General features: G+C 41.7%; 1 protein-coding gene across 3 annotated transcripts; it reads right to left on the bottom strand.

Annotated features, from left to right (window-relative positions):
* Positions 1-207: 207 nt before the first annotated feature.
* LOC121948161 (serine/threonine-protein phosphatase 2A 55 kDa regulatory subunit B gamma isoform) lies at positions 208-26,990 on the bottom strand. Of its 3 annotated transcripts, XM_088081053.1 has the most exons (12): positions 26,747-26,990; positions 26,012-26,331; positions 24,172-24,253; positions 22,144-22,300; positions 14,452-14,549; positions 13,961-14,126; positions 9,861-9,973; positions 9,109-9,286; positions 7,427-7,591; positions 5,763-5,932; positions 2,766-2,857; positions 208-2,209 (listed from the first exon to the last, which is right to left on the bottom strand). In XM_088081053.1, the coding sequence occupies exons 4-12, from the start codon at positions 22,223-22,225 to the stop codon at positions 1,915-1,917; spliced, it is 1,359 nt and encodes a 452-aa protein (XP_087937179.1). In that variant the 5' UTR covers positions 22,226-22,300; positions 24,172-24,253; positions 26,012-26,331; positions 26,747-26,990; the 3' UTR covers positions 208-1,914. The 3 variants fall into 3 exon arrangements, with proteins under 3 accessions (XP_087937179.1, XP_087937178.1, XP_042349383.1); XM_088081052.1 differs by lacking the exon at positions 24,172-24,253 and having other exon boundaries at positions 26,747-26,989; XM_042493449.2 differs by lacking the exons at positions 22,144-22,300; positions 24,172-24,253 and having other exon boundaries at positions 26,747-26,988.
* Positions 26,991-27,513: the final 523 nt, after the last annotated feature.

The following is a 27,513-nucleotide window of genomic DNA, read 5'->3' as shown; positions in this document are numbered from 1 at the left end:
CTGGAAACTGGCACAGTGAGTGCAGTAAGTGTGCGATGACACTAGATGGAGCCTCATGACTTCATCAGTATTACAGACAGCAATGATGTGCTCAATAAGGTCCACATAAATCGAGGCTATAAAGTGTGCACATTTCCATAATGGCACTGGCAATTACTATCAGTCTCATATAATTAAATGGCAATAAAAATCACAGCTGTACTCTCATTGGATGCAATTTCGTTGAAATCTTTATTCAGAAAAAAAAAACCATATTAACATTATTTATAACTGTCCATTTGACATTTTTGTCATCAACATACATTAACACAAAAATATGTGAATCAACATTAGTTTGGTCAGGACGTGGTGGAGTAAAATTGAGGACAAATAAAAGAATAGACTGTTCTTTAAAAAATAAAAGCTTCTGCACGTCAGCAAAGTAATCAGTGAGGAAGGCTGAGGAGATTTGAGTACCATCTCTCTGCTGTAGCTTTAGAGGCGATCATCGAGGCGGATGATCGCGTCCGCAGTCCTTTTAAGGATGTTAAAAAAACAAAACCTCATACATGTCAAAAACAGAGTTGATATATACAGACACCATTTAGGCCCTTTGATTTTTTTTTTTTTTGTTTTTCTTTTAGAGAACGACATTAATGAAAACATTCCTCAATCTTCTTGGTTCTCAGTTTCAGTCGAGGAGAAACTGATTCTTGGACGGCTTCATTCAAAACGTACATGTAAGTGTATGAACCGAACACTGGTAAACATGCTTCAGTGTCCAAAGACACAAATAAAAGTAGGAGAGCTCAGTCGTCTATGGTTACTCGTGCTGCATGGGGCCCCAGGGCCCCTGAAGCCTTTGTACAGCTGGGTCTAAATGGTTAAGAAGGCAGCCAAGTCAGTCAGTCAATTTATAAACACCTAGGCTAAATTGGTTTTACATGCAGCATCTTTTTGCTTGATTGTTGAAATTAGTTTCTTTATTTTTTTGCTTGGTTTGAGTTGTATTTAACGGCAAAGTAGCACACGATGTATCTCCAGACCAGAAGCAGAATCCACAATCAGAGAAGTTGACGGGCCAGAGACGACATTAATGACTGAAACACACTGTGTGGAGCAGAGATGAGTGTGTGTCCTCATGTTAGGCCACGGTGTTAACTTCTGCTTCTATCTGCAGGACTGTCACTGACTGAACGCGCTCCGGCTGAGCTCAGAGGCGTCTGGGTGCACTTGGGTTAAGGGGAAGGGGGTCTCGAATTCTTCCTTGCATATCACACGTTACCACTTTAATTCGTCATCATTAATTACCATCATTTACATCATTTAACAAGAAGATACAAAAACAGAAGTGGAGGAAGGAGCTGATCAGAAAAATCAAACAGTCAGTTACGTAAATGCCCCATTTTCATCAGTGCCGCTGGTTGACAACCACGAAGGGTTTTCGTTACACAAAACAGTGGGCAAGGGATAAGAATAGGCTTTGTTCGAGCACACAAATACAGAAGAGAGAGGAGGAGGAGGAGGTGGAGAAAGCAAAAGAGCCTGAAGAACAACAACAACAAAAAAAAAAAGACAAATATGTAAACGTCTCTCCAGTCTGGGAGGTTTTATCCCCCTCAGAAGCTGAGCTGTAGCAATAAACACACCATCAAGCACAATCCAGAGCTTAACAATCAAGAAATCCACAGTTCGGACAATTTTGCAATCCATAATCCATTGCGTAATCCAGCCTGTTCCCTCTCTAGGTCCTTTCAGTTCTGGGAGGCTGGGAGGAGGTGAGGGAGTGTGTCAAAGAGTAGACCTGTGTGTGTGTTTTCTGACTGTGTGTGTTAGGCATATTCCCGTGTGTGTATGTCCGTAAATGTGTACATTCTGGCATAGCTGTGTGTTCAGGTGTAAACTCGGTTTGTATCCGCCGTTGACATCCCTTCATTAATGCATCTCAGAGTTGAGTTTGTCCTGGAAGATGTACAGGTTGTTGGTGGCGGCGATGGCGATGATGTTCTCGTTTGGGTGCCAGGCCGTGTGGAGGATCTTCTTGGTGAAGTCCAAGCTGTCCACGCTGATGTCGTCCTTCCGGCGCTTCCCCCCGGCGGCGCAGACCCTCCGCGGCTTCAGGACGGCTCGGGGTTTGCTGCTCTCTCTCGACGCCTCCAGGGTCACGTCGCGTTTGGTGTTGCGGTCGAACATGCGGAAGAAGTTGTTATAGGCTCCGGTCATGATTACACTGAGGGGAGGAGAGAAATGGTTACTACGGTCTGAAAGCTTTTCATTCTCTTTTCTCTCGAAACGGCATCACTTTTTTTTGTGCTGTGTTCAGGCGCCTTTCATACGCATTTAAACCTTTGAAATCTGAGCAAATCAGGAAAAGCTGACAAGAATATCTACTGAAACAGGTTTAAAGAAAAGACAGAGATTAATATTGCATACATCTTGCAGATTTATATTACTGAAGCAAAACATTACATCCATTATTTTTTAAAAATGACTTTGCATAATGAGTACTTTTACTTTTGCTATAAAAGTATATTTTTAAGCTAATACTTTTACTAATTTTAATGATATAAGATTTCTAATGCAGGACTTTAACTTAGGTTGGGATACTTTATCTGTATCCGTAGGTAGACTTGTTTTGCAGTAGACGGCATCCATACATGCAATAGACAGACATGATGAAAGTACTTGCAAAAGAGTATTTGGTGGTATTGCTTCATGTACTTGAGCAAAAGATCTGAGTACTTCTTCCCACAGTGAATACTGACACACAAAAACACTTCAGGTACCTGTCCGAGCCGTTCCAGGCACACTCAAACTTGTCAAAGATGCAGTCGTTTTCGTAAAGGGAACACAACTTGCTGCGGAGGTAATCGTGAACCTGGAAGAACACACACACACACGCGCGCACACACACACACACACACACACAGATATGATGATTAAAAAAATCCCGCACACAACTGTTTCACTGCTAGGTATTGACTATCTGTGTAAACTATAAATAGAGGAGTGAGCAAAAAGACGCACACACATACAAAGCTCAGTACAGACAAAACACATTAAATGTGTAACACAAACCTCCCTGAAGGCAACTCTGATGAGACACAACACCGGCCCTGAGCAATATGAGGGCCAAGAGAACATTTTAATCTAAACTCCTTTTCCATATCAGTAAACCCATTAACATCCAAACCCACCAAGGGCATGATAACAGACACACATGTGAACGTGCACACACACACACACACACGTGGGCGCACACACACACACAAACACAGACACACACACACACTCACTGACTAATAACTCTTCTCCCCTGTGCGTTCATTGCACCTGCCTGTGTCAGCACTGTGATGCAAGGGGCTGAAATCTACACCTTCCTGCAGCCGCTGCGCTCTGCATTAAGCCCTCTATTTTCACATTCTGCATAAAGTCAGCAGTCAACAGTCATCTCGCGATCAATAAATGGTCAAGCTGAGGTCGGCTCACGGTTGTACATCAAACCAGGTGACATTTTTGTTTTCCCCTATGGCTCTCTGCTCGGGTGAAATGATACAGTGTCAGCTGAAGCTGAATATATATGGCCTTTTTTTCTAGTCCGCATGATGTCTGATTTAGAGCACAGTGCCTGATCTATCATGGATTTGAGCATATTTTTCATGCTCCAGGAGGAGTAAAACCAAAGTAAGAGCTCTGAAATCCTTTTTCTCCCCTCAGTTTACTCCACTAAACCCCTGCCATCCCTCTTTCTCCTCCTCTCATTTACAAACTCTCCTCCTCTCATCACACTCCATCTGAAACCCTCACCCCTCTTCTCCCTCCCTCCCCCTCTCTTCCTCCCTCTCGGTGCTGCATTGCAGATCTAGGTGTCGGGCGCTGTGTAAGGTATCCCTTCTTCCCGTTTCACTTTATGAGTGGAGGCTCGGCGAACTATAAATAGCCCCAGTGCATCTTGGCCTCCCACTCCTGGCGGCCTCACAGGCCCTCACACGTCAGACAGACACACACACATGTTCACCCACACGCCCGCGGCAGGAAAACTAAACACACGGTCACAAACGTAGCTGACAGAGAGTTCTCCTGCACATTAATGCATGAACAGAAGCTGGCGAGGCTGATTGTAAACACTTAGAAGTGACACAGGAGATAAATGGAGTGCTGATTGATTTGAAATTTGGAAAAATGCTCTTTCACCAGCCTTTTACTTAGTTTTGCATTTTTTCAACCGCATGTCAATCCCATTTCATCACATACACAGCATAATGACAACTCACTGTTTTATGTTTGTCTGACACATGTATCAATCTGCCAAATATAATCTGATGAATCTACAGATAATAGTTCAGGGTTTCTGGTGATTCTGCACCCACGAGGAGAAGAAGTGCATTCTCTGGCTTGTAATCAATCCAATTATTCATAAGAGGTTTGGGAAAAGTCTAATCAGCAAGAACTGTATATTCTGAAAGACAAGCATCTTCCCATGATTCATTTCTGTCTCGTATTAATCATATCTCCATGATGACAATGCCCCCTTCAATAAAGGGACAGTGAGTCACCTAGTAGGGATTTCAGTCACACACTTGTGTGTAAAGTGAAAATTCAATATAAACAGCTTTCATTTAATTTGGTAAAAGATGCTTTGCTGAAAGAATCTGAGCAGCAGTGCTGGACTGGACTATACTGGAGGACTATATCCTGCACATAAACATGAACATAAACACTGGAACTTCGTGTGGGATGTAGAGAGGACACTGGGCGACAAATTAAAGAAAAGGTGAGCACAGACACGCAGGTTCATAAAAGAAATGTACAGTTTATGAGGCTGCTTGAAGTAATTTAAAAGCACCTGCAAAGGGTAAAATGAACCTCCAACTGTGCTGCAAAGTAAATAGCAATGCTGAGCTCCTGTGCTTTTTGAACAAGGTAACATGCAAACATGTGGTGCAAAATTGGCCCCTTTCTATGCAGATGAGCCTCACTGCAAAACAGTCCAATTTACAACAGCCACACACTGTTAGAGGGGAAGTATCTGTGTCTTCAGAGATTTGGTGGCAACTGAAGCGCATTAACAGACTAGGATATTAAATCTCAACTATGGCTTCTCTCTGTCACGTTTAAGTTCCTTGTCTGAGGATTGCCTCGTCAGTCAGGACCTGTAACTCGCGCTGTGGAAATTTCAGTTTTCCTTTTGTTCTGCTTCGTGTGTTCTTGGTGCAAGGGCAACATTAATCCTTTACCACACAGAAAACTACGATCAGACGGAAAAAACGGCAAACTCAGCTACAAAATTTTATTTTAAACTTTTAAATTTGGGCATTTGTGCTGTGATATCATTGGCGCAATATCTTTTTTGTGAATCAGCTCTTGACACAGAGCAGACAGTAGTTGCAAGTGATGCTCAAATAAAATTTATTAAAATAAAAAATATACTATTTTAAAGTTATTCTGTCCCTCATTACACTACCTTTAAAAGAAAAAAACAAATACGGAAGACTTTGTGGCAACAGCATGTAGTGTTGGCACAACAGAGTACTGTAGCAAATTGTGGGGTTATAAAGTTTAGGACTGAATGTTATCAGTCAGCTGATGAAGCAAGAAGAAAACAGTGGACTGACTCAACAGACGACTGGATTCAATGAATTCAAATGAAGTTTTAATACGTCCTCCACAACTGATCAGTTCACCTTTCCCAGACAGCTGAGCCTGACAGAGAAGATATTCATTCTCATGTTTTTTGTATTTTAAATTAAAATTCATGATTTAACATGTGGTGGGTGACATACCTGGTATGTCTCCAGGGGCTTGCTCTCCATGTTGAGGTCCCAGACCTTGGCAGTCAGGTAGTCTCTGGTGAGCAGGTAGCGACCGCTGTGGCTGAACTTGACGTCAGACACAGAAGAGATGATCTCAGAGAAGAAGGAGCGGGCGCTGGGGTCCTCGGGTTCCTCGAACACTAGAGATGGTGGGAGAGGAGGCCGAGGGCTGTTAAACCAGATGTCTTTATCTCATGTGCACCAATAAAGAAATCTATATGTTGAAAGTAGTCAATGAGGCAGACAGACCACACAGGTGACCTCTGTATGTTTACTATGTCGCTGTCTGCATCCTGCTGTGTATAAACACCAGCACATTTCAAAGGAAACAATCAGAAGTCTTTTCCAGAGGAAAAAACTGGTAAATACAGGCATTTCTCACTGAATGTAACAAACAAATATTAAATCCCTTGCCGCTTGTTGGGGTGCTCCACTGAACACGATTTGCAGTATTCACTGCAGTAGTGACTCATACTGGTCAGAGCTGGGACACATGGGACACTGGCCATTTCAACTTGGAAGTACAAATCAAAAAAAGAAAAGAAAGTTCGAAAACAATAAATCTGAAGCATGAGAGAAAATGTGAATTGAATAGCTGTCCCTTCAGGACAGGACAGGTTTATGTCTCAACTAACTCTGCTCTATATTAATGGACCTGCAGTGGAAAGAAATATGATTAAATGTTAAAAAATGTTTCAAATGTATTTTCAAATAAATGACATAAAGCATACCTGAAGTTTGTCAGGTTTCAGTTTACTAACATTACCAATTAAATACGCAGACTTTATTGTCAAATTACCCCCGCAGAAGATAGTCCCCCCTCTAATCTACATAACCACATATACATAAAGCAAACTAATGATGATTATCCACTGTGATGGATTAGGTATCTTAAGAGAGTCTCTGCAAGTTGATTTTCATTAGCTAAATGAAAAAGTCGCTTAAAATGATTCCAGTTCATGTTATAGGGGCCGTAAATATGTGTAGCGAATTTCATGTCATTCCATTCATTAGTTGTCCAAAGATTTCGCTCAAAACCACAAATATAGAATATATATATATTCAATAGGTTTTGTGATATTTGAGGCCAGGCAAAATTGACAGACTGACTGACCAACCAACATTGCCATCATGAAGCCGTGCGGCTAGCACAGCTAAAAACATAATCTCTGAAATCAGTTACATGCATATGTGTGTAGAATCTATCGGTACAAGATTTGGTATTGGAAGTGTTCTTATTACCTTCTGTAGTCTGAATATCATTGACCAATCAGGCATTGGCCAAAATACAAACTCAGAACCCATCCTCTATTGTTTCATGCCAATTTGGCTTCTTCTTCTTCTTTTTAAATTTTTTTTATTTGCATTCATATGCAGATATCTGTTTATAAAGATTAGCTGAAACGACCAGCACATGGAAGAGTATGTCTTAGTCTGAATATTGTCTCTGCCTAACTGTATATTTTAAGTCTGATGTCTGCCTGAAAGGTCATTCATCTAACAATGTGCAAAACTACCAGTATCAGACATTTTGGCCTTTGAAGGATCCTGCAGGAATATAGACTATAGTAAAAAAACAACAAAAAAAACATAATGTTTATGTCTCCATCCCAGTTCTCAGCAGGTTTACTCACATTTGGAGTGTTTGTCGCACAGCGCTGCTTCTCTCATGTCACAGAGGCGCAGGGTGCCTTTGCTGCTGCTATAGACAAACAGGTTACAGTGGTGGGGGTGAAACTCAGCCGCTGTGATCACCTCTGTTAGATCCTCCATGTTGGCTGGCTTGATGTCCACGATGTCTGAGAGGAAAAGTCGCTCAGAAAAACAACAAAGAGGTTCCACTTCTCACCCGAAGCCTGCAGTTTGTTTTAGCCTGAACTGTTTTTACCATATTAAAGATGGACCACATGACAGCTAAAAAAAGCCAAAACATCTTGATCGCCCCCCAGCAGCTGGCTGCGGTATAGATTATAAAGCCCAACATGGAGGGGCCTTGGGCCAAACTAAAAGATCAAAGTGTATACATTTCATCATATACATTATTCCCAAAGATGGTTTCTCTGATTTAGTTAGCTTGAATCACTCTGATGTTTGTTCAAGTGTTAATTGTTCTTTCAGGTTTGGTTTTAATTTGTTATTTGATGACTCACAGCTGTGTGTGTCAATTAGTTTACTCGGAATCAATGAAGCTGCTCACAATGGAGTCAGACAAGGGGAAGTCGATACCACGAGATCCCTACAACGCAGATTCTGATTTCAATTGATATCACCAGCACAGGCTGGCAGCGTCCATATCTGCAATATTTTGCAGACCGCCTGGAATAGTGCTGGGTTTCCACCAGTTTTCATAGTGGAAAAACAATATTATTACAATTCCAAAGTTCATTATGTGATTCCATTGGGCGGAAAAAAAAAATTTCCAATAGACTTACATTTGGAAAAAGATGTTTTTTTAGTGGTACGACCCTCCTGAAAAACTCGTTTTACATTCAGGATTTGATCCATTTGGTCTGACAGCATTTAGAGAAGAAGAAGATGACGAGAAGAGCCTCAAGGTTAAATCATTTTATCCCCACTCAAATAAGCTGGTAAACGAATGAGGAAGCAGTGCCAATCATCTGGTTAATTTTTTTAAGCGCCAGTAGAACGGTTTTGGCATGTACATATTCAATCATTCATCCTTTTATCAATTCTATTCACTAACTAACCACATGAGAAGCTAATAATATTGTGTTTGAATTCATACGAAAAGCTCTGCAATCTACATACAAAAATAAAAACATACGTGTATGTATACATGACCCTCACAATGTAAATAATTTACAGAAGAAATAAAGCAAACCAATTTAAATGTATCTTGGGGGGATTGTCGGAAGAAAAGTATTTCCATATTCAGATAAATTGTAATATCATAAATCCTGTCTGGGTCATGGATGTGACTGTACTGTGTCCTATTGAGCTGGATTAGAACTCAGAGAGAGCTGAAATATTTATGCAGTCTTTGAATTATTCATTAAGCTACATTTTCACTCCTCAAGAATAATATTCCCCTCCCCCACCACTGTGCGTCTTTGTGCATTTCTTTATGCAACAAAGTAGGATTTGCAGTGTGGGAGTTGTGCAAGTGTGTGTGTGGGCGGAAATTGATTATTGAGCATGTACACACATCTATGTGTTAACGTATGCATTAATTATCTGTGTCCTTGTGCTTTAATAATTCTAGTCCTGCTCTAATATGCTCGCGCATGTAATGATGATATCTGTGAGTCTTCTCTTGTCCTCACCATGAACACACACTACAACCCACAAAGGATACTGAAGCTGCGGTCGGTGATGTCCAGATGCCAGAGGTTGATCCTCAGGTCATCAGCTGACATGTAAGTCTCATAGTCAGAGTTGACGGAGATGGAGTTGACATGGTAAGTGTGGGCGTTGGCAAAAACTCGCCGCGGGCTCACCTCCACCATTAGGTCCATCGGCATCAACACCGGCACCTTGAAAGAGAGAAAGAGACAGAGAGCAGTTTAATACCGCACATAACTGATTAAGAGAAGAAAGATGATACAGACAGCGGATTGAATTTAAATAATGTCATTGTAGTATGAATGAATATTTAATGCATAACTTCCTTTGACATCAATAATACATGATTGCAGGAAACCTCAACTTGCTTGATAGAAGGATTAAGAGTCAATTCAGTGCATGAGTTAAAGCTCATTTGAGTGCGTTTTCATGTCTTGACATTTGCATTAAAACAATTTCTTTGTCAATACATGATTCATACACAGCTTAAATGTGTGTCCTTATTTGCATAAAGCACAGCGGGAACCCCCCTCCTAATGGCGGACAGGCTATCTCTGCATAGTACAGATGTTACTGTTCTGTACAGCTGGAAAAAGAGGATTTCTCCGCCCTCACACACTCACACACACACACATGTATCATTGTGCCAGTGACCCATTTTTGCACATGCAAACACATCTGTACCCACTGACCCAGTTATGTTGCACAAGCGACCGCATTTATGACGGTTTCAGCATGTGCAAGAGACGTACAGATAGATGTTACCTGTAGGGAGGTGACGGTGGAGATGTCCTTGATGCGACCCTCCTCATCCTTCAGGTTGTATCCCTCCGGCCGTTTGTCTCTTTCACTCACCTTCCACAACTTGATGGTCTTATCTGGGAATCGGACAGAACCATGAAGCAAACAGATAAGCACAGATTTAATCTGAAAGTGTTACAAATGATGAAAAAGGTGCTTGTAGATATGCTTTAAGGTGAGAAAGCTATCTGGAGATCTTAGATTAGATGTGATCAAACACATAAGAGTAGGCTAAATGTGAAATTTCATCTCAAATTGGTACAGCTAAGGATTTTAACATAAAGACACAATCAACTCAGGCACTTGAACTCAAAAGACATTACTTAATAGACAAGATAATCCACCCTTCTTCAAACTGTCAGCTCTGAAAAGACAGCTTTGACTCTGAGGCGCTAAATGAGCAAACAGTGAGGTTTATTTTATCAACACTGACAGACACAGAGAGTCTCTGTAATATATTGAAAAAATGACAGCAAGCTTTCCAGCAGCAGCAGCATTACCCAACTGCTGAGGCAGGTCTTACATTTTTCATACCCTTAATCATAAATAATATAGTACTTAAATAAATCAATAACAGGGCGCTCAGGGAAAATCTATACATCTTCCAATATAGCCATAAACTCTGAATGTAATCTTATGATGGGACCTCTTATCCAAGGCAGACATACTCCTAATGCACTACAAACATGTGATGCAACACAAGCAGCAACTCTTGTCACTTTAAGCGAGGGAAAACCTGCTTTCTAACAGAATAAACTCAAATAACTGTCCTAATTTCAACTGCTCTGTTCACTCTGTCAAACACCTGTTAGTTATAATGTTTTGAGTGGGGTTGTCTGAGGTACTTATCTATAGTCAGAGTATTACCTACAGTAAATGAAAGGTGGTACTTTCCTAGTTTGGAGAATAAGGCTTGAGTGCCACTATGAGAGCTAAGCAGCAATGTACTGCTGTGTATGGAAGCAGCAGCAAAACAGATTTTAGCAACCAGAAAAAAATCAATATTAGTTGAAATGTACGCTATATTTAGAATCTTTTCACTGCTTTAGCTGCACCTGCCAACATCAGGCTGTGAAACAGAGGGAGATTTACTGAGATATCTACAAATGCCTTCGCCCCCATTTAAACCTTACAGCCCTTTTTATAGCGAGATTGTATGAAAGGACTGCTAAGAAGTCCCTTCTTCATGCCTTTGCATTTTTACAAAGAACCAAACAACGGCTACATCATGCTGCTCCAGTAGGTGATTTCGAATAGCAAACCAGCATCCTGGAAGCAAAAAAGGCATGACAGTTGTGACGTTCAACACAACAGCGTTGGCTTCTAGCGTGACACGTATACGCACATCTTCTCTGAGTGAGCTACTAACAGCGGCTAGCTTTATTTCAAATCTTGTATGCATAAGATGTTGTCAAAATGTCACACTTGTCCCAGCCATGGTCTCATCCTGGCAGCTGTCCCTTTTACACAGACGGTGATTTGTCAGTTATTAAGTTGCTGGCTTAAAGGCAAGACAACTCCACCTTACAACTGGTGTATGAAAATGACTAAATCATCACTGGGCTGCAATTTTACAAACATCCACTGGCCGTCGCACAATAGACTACAACTACCAAATAGAACAGTGATGCTGCAGTACTATGCCATTGCATATGGGACTGCCCAAGTATTCAGGCTTTATGGAAAGAGGTTTTGAATATCCTGTCACATGTCACAGGCTTGAAGTAATTTGTATGCCCCAAACTATGTTTTTTTGGTATTTTCCTGTAAACTATGCAAGTCAGATAAGAAAATGACTGTTTATGGATTATTACAAGGAAAACACACCACAGCCAAATCCTGGAAATCTCCTACTAGACCAAGCTTACAAGCCCGGCTTGCTGGTCTGTCACACTCTGTTGCCCTTAAAAAAACTACCATTTATGATTAAAGGTAAATACTCCACCTATGTTTAGGCTACAGAAGTCTACCTGCCTTAATCTCTTGATGAAGACAAAATAACATTTCATTTTCATTTCAAAATAGCATTTCCATTTGCTGTCTTGTTGTTTTTTTTTTCGTTTGGACCATCAATAATTGTATAGGCAGCATTTTCACTCCCTGATTATTTATTTTGGACCTTTGAAAGCACTCAATGTGATGTTCTATCTTAGTAATTTCATTGAGATGATACCTTACTATGAATGTTCTGTATTGTACCTTACTCGTTTTGTGTTTGTTTTCGCTGTAATATGCAGCATATAAAAAAAATCCAATAAACACACTTATTAAAAAAAAAAAGAAAAAAGAATAGTGATGCTCTTACAGACTCACCTCTCACACAAACATAAAAACCCTCAGCTCACACAAACAAGTGTCTCACACACACAGACAGTGAGGGAGAGAGATAGAGATCAGTGTCTGGCGGCGGCAGAGGCTGTGTGAGCACAGTGAGGCAGGGTCGAATATACATGATCCAGACTGGGTTGCCACGTACCATAACACAAATTAAGTGTGATATTTGAAAGAGATTATACTGTCGTCCAATCTAATCGGCAACACACATTCCACACAGAAACACATGAGAAAAACTAATTTGATTTGTATATCACTATAAAATTAAGGGACTGGCAAGAGGAAGAGGGCACAGCAGAAGAAGGGGTAAAAAAAAAAATGAGATCCTGAGAAAATCCAGAGAGTTGGCAGGTATGTTTACCTTGCTTTTAGAGAGCCCTTTCCAATGGGGAACAGAGGTCATTATTGATGATATCTTCAAAGCCACCAGACTCCTTTGACTAAAGCAGTAACATTAGCTCGCAGACCACAAGAATTGCTGGTTTGCGGCAGCCTTGAACAGTTAGTTTGTTTGACTATGGCATTCAAAAAGGTAAGATCAGATCATCAAAGTCACACAACATCACTCACTGACCGATCAAGGCAACTGTGAACCAACTCCCATTTTCCTGTAAGGTAAAATTGCCATTTTTGTCAAAGGGGTATGGTGGCATTGAGGAGAGCATAGACGGATACTACGGCTTCAGTCACCTGTCAGAAATCATTGTCTGACCAGAAGGTGAAGTGTTGAAAATATTCTAAATATAGCGTACTTAAACAAAATAGAAAACTAAAACTTTTTTTGGCACTTTTTGTTCATTTTAACTTTTTTTTAACTTTTATATTTCTGTGAGCTGTGAATTTGAGGACTAGTATTTTTGCTTTCACATCCTTTCAGTTTATTCTATTTATCTGTAGTGTAGCGTTATATCGGGGTGGGTTATATGGTGTTGAGGGCAGACTATTTGTTGAAAAATCTTCCATTTTCACTATTTTGTGAAAATGCAAAGGCATAAAGAAGGGACTTCTTAGCTGTCCTTTTATACAATCTCAGTGTAAAAAAGGCTGTAAGCTTTAAATGGGGTTGGAGGCCTTGAGGGTAGGCCATTTGTAGATATCTCAGTAAATCTCCCTGTTTCACAGCCTGATGTTGACAGGTATGGGTACAGGGGCAAAAATATTCTAAATATAGTGTTCACTTAAAACTGATATTGATTTTTTAGGTTTTTTTTTAGGTTTAGGTTTTTGCTCAAATGTTTATGGTAACATAAGATATGGCATTTGTTGTCTTTTGAGAATGTTAGATTATCTATACAAAAAAAAAGTCCCTTTTTAGAGTGGAACACATGGAAGAAAATTAACATATTATCTTATAAAAATCTAGTTGGTTTACAAACCAAAGTGGGGAATATCTGAAATTTGCTGGTGATTTTTTGTCACCCTGCTTGTGAGAATCCACAGCCTGGACTTCATCATGATGAGTTTTAGAGGAGTAATTTATTAAATTATTTGACAAAAAAAACAATTATTTTGAGATTTTATAGTGTACAAAAAATATTTCAAAATCCTTCTTTTCAAGTCCTTAAAATTTTTAAGACCTTTAAAAGATTTAAGACAATTTAATAACAATTAAGGCCTCATTTTTAGATTAATGAATTCAGTGCCTTTTGAAAATTTTAAAGGATACATAGAAACCCTGAAAAATACGCGTGTGTGTGTGTGTGCGTGTGTATGTGTGTGGCCTCTCTCACCATTGGTGGAGAGAAGGAAGTGTGCGGCGTTCTGCTGAGGCAGCCATCGGATCTTATTGATCTTCTCCTCAATCTCCAGACTCTTAAGGTAGTCGAACTCAGGCTCATGGCTCTGGAAGGTGCTGTAGACATTGTACTCTCCCTGTGAGAACGGCTCAGTCTTGCTCTGTGGACGGAGAAGGAGCTATGAGGACATGTGGGGGGAGGAATGTGTACTTGCTCACATATACAATCACAGTGGTGTAATGTAACACCCCAGACTGAAGCCCCCCATCACCTTGATCGTGTGAAGAAATAGTATAGCACGGCTCTGCACAGCTGTAATGATCCACTCTCTGACACAGCAGGAGTATCAACTATTTATTAATCAATCAAGACTGTAGCTGGAGGGGAACAGTGTGTGTTCATCGCTGTTCTAACAGCTGGAACGAAAAATGGTATATTTGTGTGTATGACCAACAGTGTGTGTGTGTCTGTGTGTGTGTGTCTACCTCAGGTTCCCTCTGAAAGATGACCACTCGGCCCCCCTTGTCCCCTGTGGCCAGGAGCTCTCCAGTGTGGTTGAACTCAACAGTGGAGATGATATCAGCTGCAGAGAGAGAGAGACAGACACAGAGAAAAAGACAGAGGAAGAAAGAGCATGAGAGAAGAGAACGGTGGGGAAAGAGGAAGAGAGGAGTAGCCATTAGCTAATTGACCACACATCATCATTCATCTGTATAACCTGTTTAACTGGCTCTAAATTATTAAACCAAGTCAACAGTCAATGCATTAACATGTAAGTGGATTAAAATATATAAATTAATGTGTAGAATAAAACAATATTTGATTACTAACACAAATCTTCTCCAGTCGTGCGTAAGCTTTCAGAGAAAATTCAGTTTATACAGCACATATCAAAACACGCAAACAATCAAACACACACACACACACAGCTGTTTCACATTAGTCCCAGGTGTTATCACTATTCCAGTGTGACACATACACAATGACGCACACTATGACACATCCAGTACACGAGATTACAGTGTCACTTAAGTTCACTGTGTGTGTGTGTGTGTGTCTAATAATAATTATGCACTCTATCATCTCTGTAGTGTCATTAAGTGTAAACACATTTCAGACTGTATTAACATTAGTGACTAAATATCATTCAAAGATAATTTTTCAAGACACCCATATGCATATTTGCAACAATGCCCCTTTCACCAGCTCTGTGTCCCAAAACACCAACACAGAGTGACTCAGCGGCAGCACTTTGATATGAAGAGCAAGCACGTTATTAAGCACTTTGCATTTACTGACTCAGTGCTTTCGGCGGACCTTTCTTCATCAAACAACACGCAGAATGAGGAATACAAAGCACATGGTTATGCCGTCTAATGAAGGACATGCCAGTATGGGATCTGAAACCTGAATCTCTTTCAGTGGTGCATGCAATCTACTGCCTGCCCCTCTGTCTGCTTATCCTCTTTTCACCGCCCCACTGTACATCAGATTAAGTTTGATTTATTATTATTATCTATTTGCAGTCAGTTGGAGAAATATCTTGGTGGTTAAATCTCTTTCAAAGTAATAAGAAACTTAGTTTCAATGAAAAAATGCAGCTAAGCTGGCATGAACCCATGTAAGTTATCTGCAGGTTATCTTAGAGCCTGTTTACACCTGGTGATAATATGTGTGGACAGCATTACATACAACAACCAACACGACTCACTGTGATCCGATCACTCAAACCACATGGTGAGGTGGCCTGCAATGTTGTAGTCAAGACCATCTTAACTGTGATTAGGTCATGACTGAAACCAGAGTATATTGAGCCCGAGACAAGACCGAGACTTTGAGGGGTTGAGCCTTTGTCAGGACCAAGACCCAAACTACACAGCACACTTAACAATAAAATGTGGAACATGTAAACCATGGGCACTCTTCAAATTGAACTGAAAGATCCATATTCCTATAGAAAATACAAAAAAAAACAAATTAGGATTTGTCTTTATCCATCTTTTTCATTGCCATACTTATATATATATATATATATAAATTTGTATGTTTGTATAAGAATACCATAAAAAATGTGTTGATAAAAAAAATCAAAAGGCATTACAGCTGTGATTTTTTAAGGTGGGAATGTGAGCAAAAAAATACAAACACTATAGGAGCCGAAATCAACCTAACCATCTTTATTGAACACTTCTTTTTTGCAAAAGCAATTAAGCAATATCCCTGTAGTTATTGTCTTGACTTGTCTTGAAATTAAATCCCAAATCCTCTTTATCTGAGAACGAGCAAAGGCCGACTCTAAATTGATCAGGGCGGTCAAAAAATCATCCTGAAACCAATCTCAAGATCATCAAGACCAAGACCCATCTCGGGTATTACAACACTGGAGGTCTGGGACGCATTAGACCACATATCTTTTTTCGTGCAAATGCTAAAGCGCCCCTGACAAGAACTACGTCATTATTGCAGGACATGATGGTTGTTTTGGTGACAGCGCACTAACACTCTAACTTAACCATTTTACAATGAGCGGTCGACTTGTCGTGTGACTGTCCATCATTTTGCCCTATGGAAGGAGACTCGCTGGATTCTGCTGACAGCAATAGCTCCAGCTGTATTGACTCAAACACTAACGTGACATGTGAGGAGCTAGCAAGAATGTGGAGTTAATAACTATACACAGTGGCTTTTGACCTCCTGCCAAAAGCTATGTACATAGTAATGAAATTTTGACATGAAGTGGTCAGCCAGATATGCATGATAGACCGGTGTGAACAACGATGTATCTCAGTTGTTAATTTTTGTTCCGATGACCAAAACACATTTTAATACCAGGTATAAACAGGCTCTTAGCTTACCTAAACACACTAGGTAAGCTCATTTGCTTCTCTGCTGACCCTTTAAAATCACAAATGCCATAGTCATGATCTAAAGATCTAAAAATCCACCATCAAGTAAATATTTGACGTAGGCCCACATTTTGACCTGCTTTGTCGTCTTCGTCACCCTAACCCTGATTTATTCGAACAAAACAAGTAAACAACTTCGGTCTGTTTACCAGCTGCAGTGGAGTGAATGTTCAGCTCAGTTGTGAAGTATCACATTTGTGGTTGGACTTCACACTTGTGAATACAAAGGCCGCGTTAAGGACAGATTGTTGCTGATGATGCTGATCACCGTAACCATAATTGATTGTATAATTTTTAAATCATTTTCAATCTTTTTTCATCAAATTGTTTCCATATATCATTGTCCTCACATGACACCTGGCAATTCATAATTTTTTGACTTAACACTACTCATTGCTGACCATGAAATCTATAATTCTTTGCCAGCAAAAACAGAAAACCTACAATTAACTTCAAATTTTTACAACAAAAGCACAAATCTGCTACACCAATACCAAATAATATTTTCAAAGAGGGCACAGATTAGATTTAAAATAATTTAATGTCAGATGCTGTATCCCTCTAAGCTTTCAACAAAGGGGTCCACTAAGCTCAGTTTTGATAGAAAAGAACACAGTCCTCAAGCATTGACTGTAATAAAAATGGAGCAGGGAGAGTGTATTTATTGAGAGTCAGAGTGATTCAAAGCTGTAGCCTTGCCTGTTTTGTGGTGGCCTTGAGAGAGAGAGATTTTATGATGAGGGGAGGCAGGGACTGCTCCTCAATCTCCACACTAACACAACCTAATTCACCCCACTCCTCACACACCTCATGTGTTACTGGTTTCTATCATTCTTCCATTCGTCATTGCACTGATTCTTGATCTCCCAGTCACTGCAGTGCTTCTTTATTCCTCACTTTCAATTTCTTTTTCTGTAATTCAGGCTTTCTCTCAATCCCTCTCCCTCCTCAGATTCCTTTGTCATCTAGTTTCTCTCTTTTGCCCAATTTCACTCTCTCATTTTCTTGCTGGTTGTCTATCCACATTCATCTCTCTCTCTCTCATCCCTCCCCCACGGCACTCTGCCGCCTGGCTGTATGTTAGCGTGTACGTAGCGGTGGTGCTGCTGGTGGTTGTGGTGGAAGAATGGATGGAAAGGATGGAAAGGGAGGTGGAGGGAAGAGGCGCTGGGGCGGAGGCGGTGGAGGGGTCCTTCGGTGAGCAGGGGGGTTGCCATGGTAACAGGCTGAGCCAACCAGTAGCAGGGGTACTTGTAATGGTTAGCCGTATATGGCAGTCTGGTGAAGGAGGAAGTGGGATTCATCAATCCAATCCTCGCAGGAAGAAGGAGCGCGGTAAAATAATTATGGCACTGCAGTTTTGTCCACCAACAAACATTGCCAAATTAATACCAGGAGATGGAGCTGACACTACGGTCCAAATTGAGGATATGCAGATAATTACTGCTCACACACACGCGCACGATGGCGCTCATTCAAAAACTCGAAAAATTCAAAAACACACATACACACACAGATTTGAATGCACACAGTCACGTAATGAGGCACAACAAATGTGTGTGCTTGATGCTCTGTGAGTGTGTGAGTGTGTGAGTGTGTGTGTGTGTGTGTGTGTGTGTGTGCGTGTGTGTGCGCGCGTGCACCCAACACATTTACAGATAACTGTGTCTCCACTCAAGTCACACAGAGAAAGAGCTAAGGTAAGCAAAACCCACAGGAGCGGCACACAATATAGCTGAATAAAATATGGAGCACACACTCTCCTCTCCCATCCTATTTATCTTTCTGTACTCCTCTCTCTTTCTCTTGCGCACACACTCACACACCTCACACACCTCACACCCATCTGTTTCTCTGATGCTCTCTAATAGAAGAGAAAAATAAACCTTTAAGAACACAACTGATGAGAAACGCTCGTGAGCGCTGTGGTTCTCCTCCAAGAGACATAACTGGTCAATTTCCTGATGTAATACTGTGTGTGTGTGTGTGTGTGTTTGTTTAACTGTCTTTTAGGCTGTCAAGCTGCAAGTCAATATAGTGTGGATGTGTGTGTGCTACAGTATAGCAAGCTAGCTGTGTCTGTCTCCCACAGACAGTCCATTAGCATCAGCAGGCCTGTCTGACTCATCGCCACACTGCAGGAGCTGGGGGAACACACTGTGACTGCAAGTGCACGCGCCCACACATACAGTTCATTTCAGCACAATACAACACACAAACATGAATGAACTCAATGACACAAAGAAGCATAAAACACAAGCACAAGTGATAAACACACAAACACTCAATGCGCTGTGAGGTGATTATAAGGACAGCAGCTCCTCAACAATCAAAGCATGATGTTGTAAGGAGAGTTGGAATGATTAGCTGATCTACAGAAAATAAATCAACAGCACTTTTTGTTATTCATTAATGGTTAAAGTCACTTTTGAAGCAAAAATGTCAAAATGTTTCAGCTTCTAAAGTTTGAGGATTTCTGTTTTTCTCAGTTATATATCATTGCAAATGGAATGTCTTTGAAAATCTAGGGACGAAAACATTATCTGTAAAATAATTGACGGATTTGGACACAGAAAATAACATGCCAGCTGGCTGATAACAAATGATTTTCTAATTACAGTTAAACTGTTTAAATTTGATTAGCACTGCTTAGTTTTACTGTTTGTTCCGATTTTCTTAGCCTTTGCTTTTACAATAAAGGAAACAATGTGGCACCCACGTCCTATTCTCAAATTCTTTTATAACCGCTAAACAGTGGACTAAAATATGTTTCTAAAGACATTTTAGGTAAGAAATAGGCAATGTAGTTACAGAATCTTAATTTACTTTTGATCAGCATCGACTTGTTTTGCTGTTTGATCAGAGTCTGGTCTAAAAGATAGATACAGCTTTCTCTCTCCCAATTCGCATCTTAACTCTTTGTCCATGGTAGAGGGCACACAAAAATGCGGGAGTACAATCGGCAGTTCGAACAACAGCCCAAGAACCAGTAAAATGCGTCATAAGAGCAGATTTTAGTTGAAAGATGAGCAGGGAGATCTATGTGCTGGAAATATAGAGGGAAGTTTACTACAGTTTATTTACACATACTAACCACATTGTTTAAATACAAAGCTGGTTGAAAATCACCAAAGTAACCTTTTAAGTCATAGTAAACTGAACACTTTGAGATTCTGGTTGATTGATTTAACAAAACAAACCATCTGAAGACATCGTCAGAGCCCTTCAGAAAAATGAGATCAGCAGCTCTTACTACTGTCTGACATTTCATGAATTTCATGAAGGATAAAATAATAGATGGATGAATTGATATTGAAAATAAGTGTTAGTATGAACCGTAGTCTGTATTATATGCATTAAGATCAGTGCTCATCTGTGGCACATCTGAGAGCAGAGGATGTTTATGGGATAGATAAGGGTGGTGGCATGGGTAGAAGGAGGTGGATTTCCTTATTTCTTTTTGTTAAGGCTACTGCAGGGACAGAGAGGGGAGCAGACGCCCTACAGTCCCAATTATAGATATCTTAGGACTGGGTAAGCACAGACCATTAAAGCTGAGCCAAAAACACACACTCCTTAAAAGAGCGGACAAGCCACCACTCAGCAGGAGATGTGTGTGTGTGTGTGTGTGTGTGTGTGTGTGTGTGTGTGTGTGTGTGTATGCACATGCTACAGCTCAAGCACCCCGCATTTCCTGTGTGCGTGTGCACAAGTGTGTGTACTCAATTATGCTGTAGAGAAATAAACTGGTTGGAGGGAGAGGAGGGAGTGAAGGAGACGAGGGGAGAGACTGCCGGAGGGAGACGTTAAATTGATCCCTGTCTTACAGTTTCGGAGTTATCTGGAAAAAAACGGGTGCATGTGTTTGTGTTAGAGGTGCACATGTGTGGAGAGGAGTGATTTTAAGCCCAGCACAGCAGGGGATCTGCCATTTCTCCAAACACACATCGGCACAATGGAGCAGAGCTGGTGTGAGCCTAATGGTTATAGACACAAACAATTAGAATCACAGACCACGCCAGCTTCAGCGTGTGTGAAATACACCTGTAATCCTGCTTTGCCTTGCTGCAAAGACATCCTCTGGCTGCATGAATTCTCAGAGCGGCAATGTGTGATTCATTTTTGATATAAATCAATTTGTTTTTCCAACAGATTTATGAGACTGTAAAATAGAAAAAAAGATTAGGAGCTTAGCTGGTTTACACCCATCGTAACCCCAGCAATACTGAAAACTGAGATTATGTGTTGACACCACATAAATACTGTAATGTAATCCCATATTCATAAGACTCTCGCCCATTTTTATGCTGCCACTCTCATCTGTGATTAGGGCTGAAATGATTAGTCAATTGATAGAAAAAATATTCTGCAGCATTTCTGATATTTTATTAATTGTTGTCTTTTTTGGCAAAAAAATTCACTGGTTCCAGCTGAGAAGATGTTAATCTTTGCTGCTGTCTTCAGTCTTTAATGATAGAAAATGAAATACCTTTGTAGCACTTGTCAGAAAAAGTAAGCAGTTTGGAGGGTATGAGCAATTGTGGCAGACATTTTTCACTTTTTTCAGGTGTTTTATAGACCACACAATTAATCAATAAGCTAAGAAAATATCTGGCTAATGAATTCATGAGAGAAGTTCAGAGAAGCTTTGAGCTATGTCTCTCTGTGTCTGTGTGTGTGTGTGTCTGTGTGTGTGTGTGTGTGTGTGTGAGAGTGTTTTTGTTCATAAGGCTCAGAGAGTGTGTGCATGTGTGTGTGTGTGTGTGTGTGTGTCTTCCTCTGTATTAGATAGAGGTAGAAGTATTATAAATGCTTTGAAGGAGATGAGCTGTCTGGTCAAACTATTTAAAGAAATCAAATCGCATACTCCCTCACACACAGATACACACACACACGCACGCACGCACGCACGCACGCACGCACGCACACACACACACACACACACACACACACACACACACACACACACACTCTCCACACTGAAGCAAGCAGACTGAGACAAAAATAAAAAGGCAGGTACAAAAATAGAGACACACAAAAAGGATGAGGCAGGCAGACAGAGACAAAGTGATGTTTAAGATATTTATAACACTCAGACTCACGTGAGAATTCACCTGACTCAAAGGACACACACGCTATCCGAACACATGCACACACTATCACATTCAACCACCCCCGCACACAAACTCTCAAATCTAACACTGGGGTCGTGTGGACGCAACTGTGCGACACAGATATGACCTTCGGGATAGAAGAGGATAGAGCACACACCTTCAGTGTAAGAGGCAAACGGCTCGGGCTCCAGAGAAAGGGTAGTGATGTCGGAGCACAGGACCTGGATGGGGCTCAACATCCTGGGGGAGGACTCCAGGGTGGAGAGGGGTGGACAGGATGGGCGGAGCTCTTCAGGCTATAGCCAGGAGCAGCCCTGCAAGAGGAGTAAGGATGGAGGGGAGGGAGGGAGGAGGGCAACAGGGAGGAGCAGAGGGTAAGGAGGGAAGGACCAGGGAGGGTGGATGGGGTTAAGGAAGGGACTGAGTTACTGCATCACCACATCTGGCCATGAGTACTCACCAGAGAAAAAAAAATACTGATGCTGTATTTATGATCACTCTGTGTCTGTACATCATGACGTGTTCACATGTTGGGTTTGGCTTGGAAGACATGCAGGATGGACAGAGATAGACAGCTCGTGGGACAGAGTCTTAATGTGTTTCAACTTTTGCAGGTGAGCGTTACAAGAAGCGTAGATAGAGCTCACATTTCCCTTGAGTCGACTGACAAAAGCCCCTCTTACACTGCCTGGTCAAGGCGGGACATGCCATGCTGTTATTCCGGCACGTGTTCTGTATAAAAAGGCATGAACACTGAATGGGGTGACAGTGTTGTTACGCCTTTAAGCCGGCATCAGCGGTAGTAACAGAGCCAAATCGCTGTCTGTGTAAAAAGTGTGAGCAGGCAGGGTGGGCCAGGTGTGATGTTTGGACGACGTGTTATGTGTGCGACCCACCACTGGGAGATTTAAAAAGCCGCTAGCAGCATTTAGCAGCTAACTAGAAAAAGAAAAACAACAACTGAAAACGTCCGCAAATTGAGAAGACACTGAGGTCCAGGAGCTCCTGACACTCGAAGCAGAGGACGAGATCAACCACCAGAAAGCTCTGGTGTTAAATGAGTGTTAGTGACATGTTATGCAATTGATATTGTTTAAAAAAAGCTGCCCGACGCTTGTGTAATGGGTAACACGAAACACTCACACTTTTATGTTACACGTATGCCTTTCACTGGGGCTGCATTATGCCAGTTTTTTTTAGGTTCTGTGTAAAAAACTTAAGCTGGCGTAATCAAGAGTTTTTGTTGGGGACAGTATTGCAGGATCTCTGTGAAAAGGGGGTTATTGACTGACAATTAAAATAGGGCAGAGAGAGAGCTGGTGAAAGCTCAATATTAACATACAGGTATTCTGACTAATAATTATTTGATATTGATTAATCTTTCTATGAAATTTTCAAACATAATGACATCTGCTCAAGCCCAAAGCAATTCTAATAACTGCTCAATTTATGTAATCAACAGTCAAAAAACCCCAAAGAAATGTTTGGTATTTTTGCTTTAAGAGTTCAGATACATTTATATTTACACACAATTTTGTTTTTTACTTAGCATCAGTGATACTTTTGTATGTGGTGCACCTTAGTAATCAGGGTTAGTGTGGTTGAATTATTTATTAAATGGAATCAATCATAAATAATTTACTTACAAAACTGTCAAAAATGTCAAAATACAGAATATTGATGCAATATATAATTGTCGTCATTATTTCCTCATCCTTCCTCCTTGAACCCTCTCCAGCTGGAGGTGAGGGTGTAGCAAAGGGAGATTTTGAGGAGGGCAAAGGAGTGAGAAGAAAGGAGTAAGAGTTGTAGGGAGGAGGGAAGGGGAGGGGGTTAAGGTAGAGGGAGGTTAAGCATCCCTCCCCTGTAGGAGTGAAAGGGCAGGGGAATCCCCACGGGAAGATCTACAGACACACTGATACGTATGCACGCACACACATATAAACACACACAAAACCCTTTCAGACAGACACACACATTCACAGACCTGACACACAAAAAGACACATAGTATGCACTTAAAGACACAGGTGTAAATGTGAATGCAAGACAAGGCAAAGGCAAAGGCAAGGCAAAAAAAGAAAGAAAGATGGAGACACACAAATGAAATACACCCAAGCATAAAATCACATTCAGTGCCTCGCTCAGTCTTTCTCTTTAACACACACACACACACACACACATACAGGGACACATTGTGTTTGAGCAGCCTTTAGAGCACTGTTGGATAATTGTTTGGCAGACGCGCCACTTCAGCACTGGGCAATGCTGCGAGTTGCATTAGAGGACCGATGGGGAAAGGGAGAGAGAGAGGGAGGCAGTGGGGGATGGAAATGGGGAAGAGGACGGGGGATGGGGTGAATATTGAGGAAAGGTGGAGGGGGTTGGAGTGGATGTAGAAGAGGAGGCAGGTAATGAATCATTTTGTTTATTTGTGACATAGAATTATCTGGTTTTGGTCATTAGGGGAATTGTGAGATTAATTTTTAGAGCACAGTTTGTACTCGTTCCTCTGCAACTATTTATTTCCAGGATGTCCATGTGTTGCACAGTCCTATCAGACAGACAGTGTTCAGTGGCGTGTCCACCTCGCTGCGTGCTCATCAGCAATTCATCCTGAATAATGTCTGTGTCTGCCTGAGATGTGCAGGATAATTAATACTGCCATTATTGGTGGGTGGAGACAACCTGTCAATCATATTGGCCAAGCATGAAAAGCAGCATGTTTATCATCACGGACAGTTGCTATGGCAATAATGGATGGCTGGTGATGGACGTTAAGACTGATTTTCTGCCTCTAACTCATCAAAAATCCCTTTCTGAAATGGACAAAGACGTGTATTGCTCATGGATATACTACACGTATAAAAGCGGATGGACTCGCACACATATAGAGACAAAACAAAGATGCACACAAACAGAGAGGTATGATTCAATCTCCTCAGCAATACAATGCGCTGAATGCACACACAAGCATTTACACAATCAACAGGCAGCACTACAGGTCTCCCCTGACAACAGTATGTGCTTCTGTGTGAAGGATATTTTATTACAGCACAGACACAGGAAGCGTAATTCCTTTCTGTAGTGACACAAGAATCACAAATGAGCTCGCAACACGTTCGTGACCCCCAAATGATAATCCGCTGTTCTGGTTTAAGAGGTGTGGCGAACAATGAGCTGAGTGTAAGAAACGTATTGGGGACAGACAGACAGGCAGGAGGGCAGACAAGGAAGCTTGTGTGCAGGTGAGATTAGTGGTGTAATTGAGATTAGCAGAAGGGGGTTATCCAAGGTTATAATCCACCTGTTTTTATGAAACAAACCAAAAGAGGTCATTGGTTTGCTCTGCATTGTGTGCTGCTTAACTTTTTGAACATTCCCCTGCTTGAGAGGTGATACTCTATAATTAGACACAATGCATGTGTGTGACTCTCATAATGTGAGAGATGGCATGCAGTGCAATAAGTAAGAGAATGTGGTGGAAATTTCTGGCTTGTTTTTCTGGAAATGCCTGCTATTACAGGCAAACAAAATGACTCTCCCACACAGACATACATACAAACATTCGGACACAGGCCAGATCAATGCTTCCCTGCAGTGTGACAAAATATCTGTTACACAATGTAAGACGAAGGTTACAAAAGCATAAATAAACAAAAACACAGAAATGAAAGGTGCAGGACACAAAAAATTGAACAGAGAAGGAGAGGAGGGAAAGAGTGAGGGGAAAACTTGCCTAAGATGGCTTAATTTTGCAGACAGAGGAGTGTTTTGTTCCCTAGTTCTTGTTGCTCTGACTGCAACTCTATCTGAGCAACACAAAGCTTACAGAAGATTAAGAAGCTCTCCTGAGCTTGTTTTTGCATTGACACACTTTGTCACACACACGCACACACACACACACACACACACACTCGCTCTCTCTAGAAGTCCGACACACAGAAGCACACTCACACTGGGGCACACTGAAACACACACTTTGTGACATTTAGGCTCATGCAGCTTCCTCTGTCATGGTCTTACCTTCAGTCACATAGTTGTGGTCAGGGAGGAAGCCGCGGTGGTTGAGCGTCGGGGTGGCGTCAGTGTCTTCGCCCATCAGCGGGGCTGGGGGAAGCGCCCGTCTCGGTGGGGCAGCGTGGTGGTGGCAGATCGGTGGTGGAGGGGGTTGTGGGGATGCCAGCCAGCACAGCGCCCATACTGTTGCCCGCAGACGCCTCCTCAGCACAAGGGCGCAGAGCCGAGCATCCTATCCATAAATGAGGAGGCAGTGGGCCTGTCCCAAAGGAGGGATGGGTGCGTGTAAGAGTCCACACAACTGCTTCTGTGAGCCAGATGCAAACCTGCAGGGGGAGAATTATTTGAAAACATTTCAAAAACTACCACAGTTGAGTTTGATTTGTGCCTCAGAAGAGTAAACAGCACTTGTGAGGCAAGAAAAATCCAGCGCACCCCGTAGCCACTCTGCAGCAGCTGAGTCCAGGTGTGGCCAGACCATTTGTACTCTCACGAAACACACACAACATACACAGCCCTGTGCTCGCAGAAATGGGTAAAGTCCTGACTTGTTAATGGATGCTCTAAAAGAAGAGACGAGATGAAGAGGAAGAGGAGGAGTAGGAGGAGAGTGGGGGGAGGGGAGAGAGGGATGAGCAGAGCCCCTAGTCGGTGTATCTGCAGTGCTGCTGCTTCTGCAGTAAACTCACACTCATGGACACACATATACACACACATACAGTGGGATAAACAATTACTCACCTACACACTCAGCAGCTTGTGGGTCAGGTTCTCCTCAGTGGATCCTCCATGAATAACGTCTCTCTCCTCCTCAGCGGGTAACTGTCTCTCTGGTTTCTCGGCTGTTCCAGTACGAGGAGGAAAATCCTACTGGCCCTGCGTTCTGCTGCAGTCTGCGCTCTTGCGTATGTATGAAAGGCAGAGTGAGAGGTAGAGAGAGGGGGAGGGAGAGAGAGAGAGAGAGAGAGAGAGAGAGAGGGAGAGAGAGAGAGAGGGGGAGAGAGAGAGAGGATCCGTCCTGCTGCGCTGGTACGTGTATGATGCATCGGAGCAGGTCCCGCCCACTCCTCATTGCAAGCCAATCATCACAGAGCTGATATCTGCCTGACCACTGACTGCAGGTGATTAAATATGATAAAGAAACAGAGAAGGATGGAGTGGGTGGCAGAGCCGAAGTGTCAGAGCATCTTATAAGGTTGTGACTAATGGGAGAGAAAGCAGAGAGAGCAGGAGAGAGGATGACTGTTTCACTTGACTGAGTGCTGAGTATGAAGCACAGAACAGTGACTACTAGAGGATTCACCTGAAGACATAATTCAATTAGCACAGAGATGATGAACACACACACACACACACACACACACACACAGATTTAATACACACCACAGGTCTGCATAGATATGACCTTATCAAGTTATTGTTTCCATCAATTTCTATTAAACGTTTAGAAAAATGTAGACGTTTGGTCAAAGAGGATTAATACCCCTCTCTGTCTGTCAAATATATGG

This window comes from Plectropomus leopardus, chromosome 8 (assembly GCF_026936395.1).
Source record: "Plectropomus leopardus strain MGB_pleo_1.0 chromosome 8, ASM2693639v1, whole genome shotgun sequence".
Lineage (NCBI taxonomy): Eukaryota > Metazoa > Chordata > Actinopteri > Perciformes > Serranidae > Plectropomus > Plectropomus leopardus.
This window is presented reverse-complemented; position numbering and strand designations above follow the sequence as displayed.

What these genes read in the sequence shown, in the direction of transcription:
- LOC121948161 (XM_088081053.1), bottom strand. Translation starts at nt 22,225, where the DNA reads ATGTTGAGCCCCATCCAGGTCCTGTGCTCCGACATCACTACCCTTTCT. An exon ending in TCTTTCAGAGGGAACCTGAG is followed by an intron (nt 14,127 to 14,451) that starts GTAGACACACAC and finishes CTCCGTCCACAG; the next exon opens with AGCAAGACTGAGCCGTTCTC. An exon ending in CTTCCTTCTCTCCACCAATG is followed by an intron (nt 9,974 to 13,960) that starts GTGAGAGAGGCC and finishes TCCGATTCCCAG; the next exon opens with ATAAGACCATCAAGTTGTGG.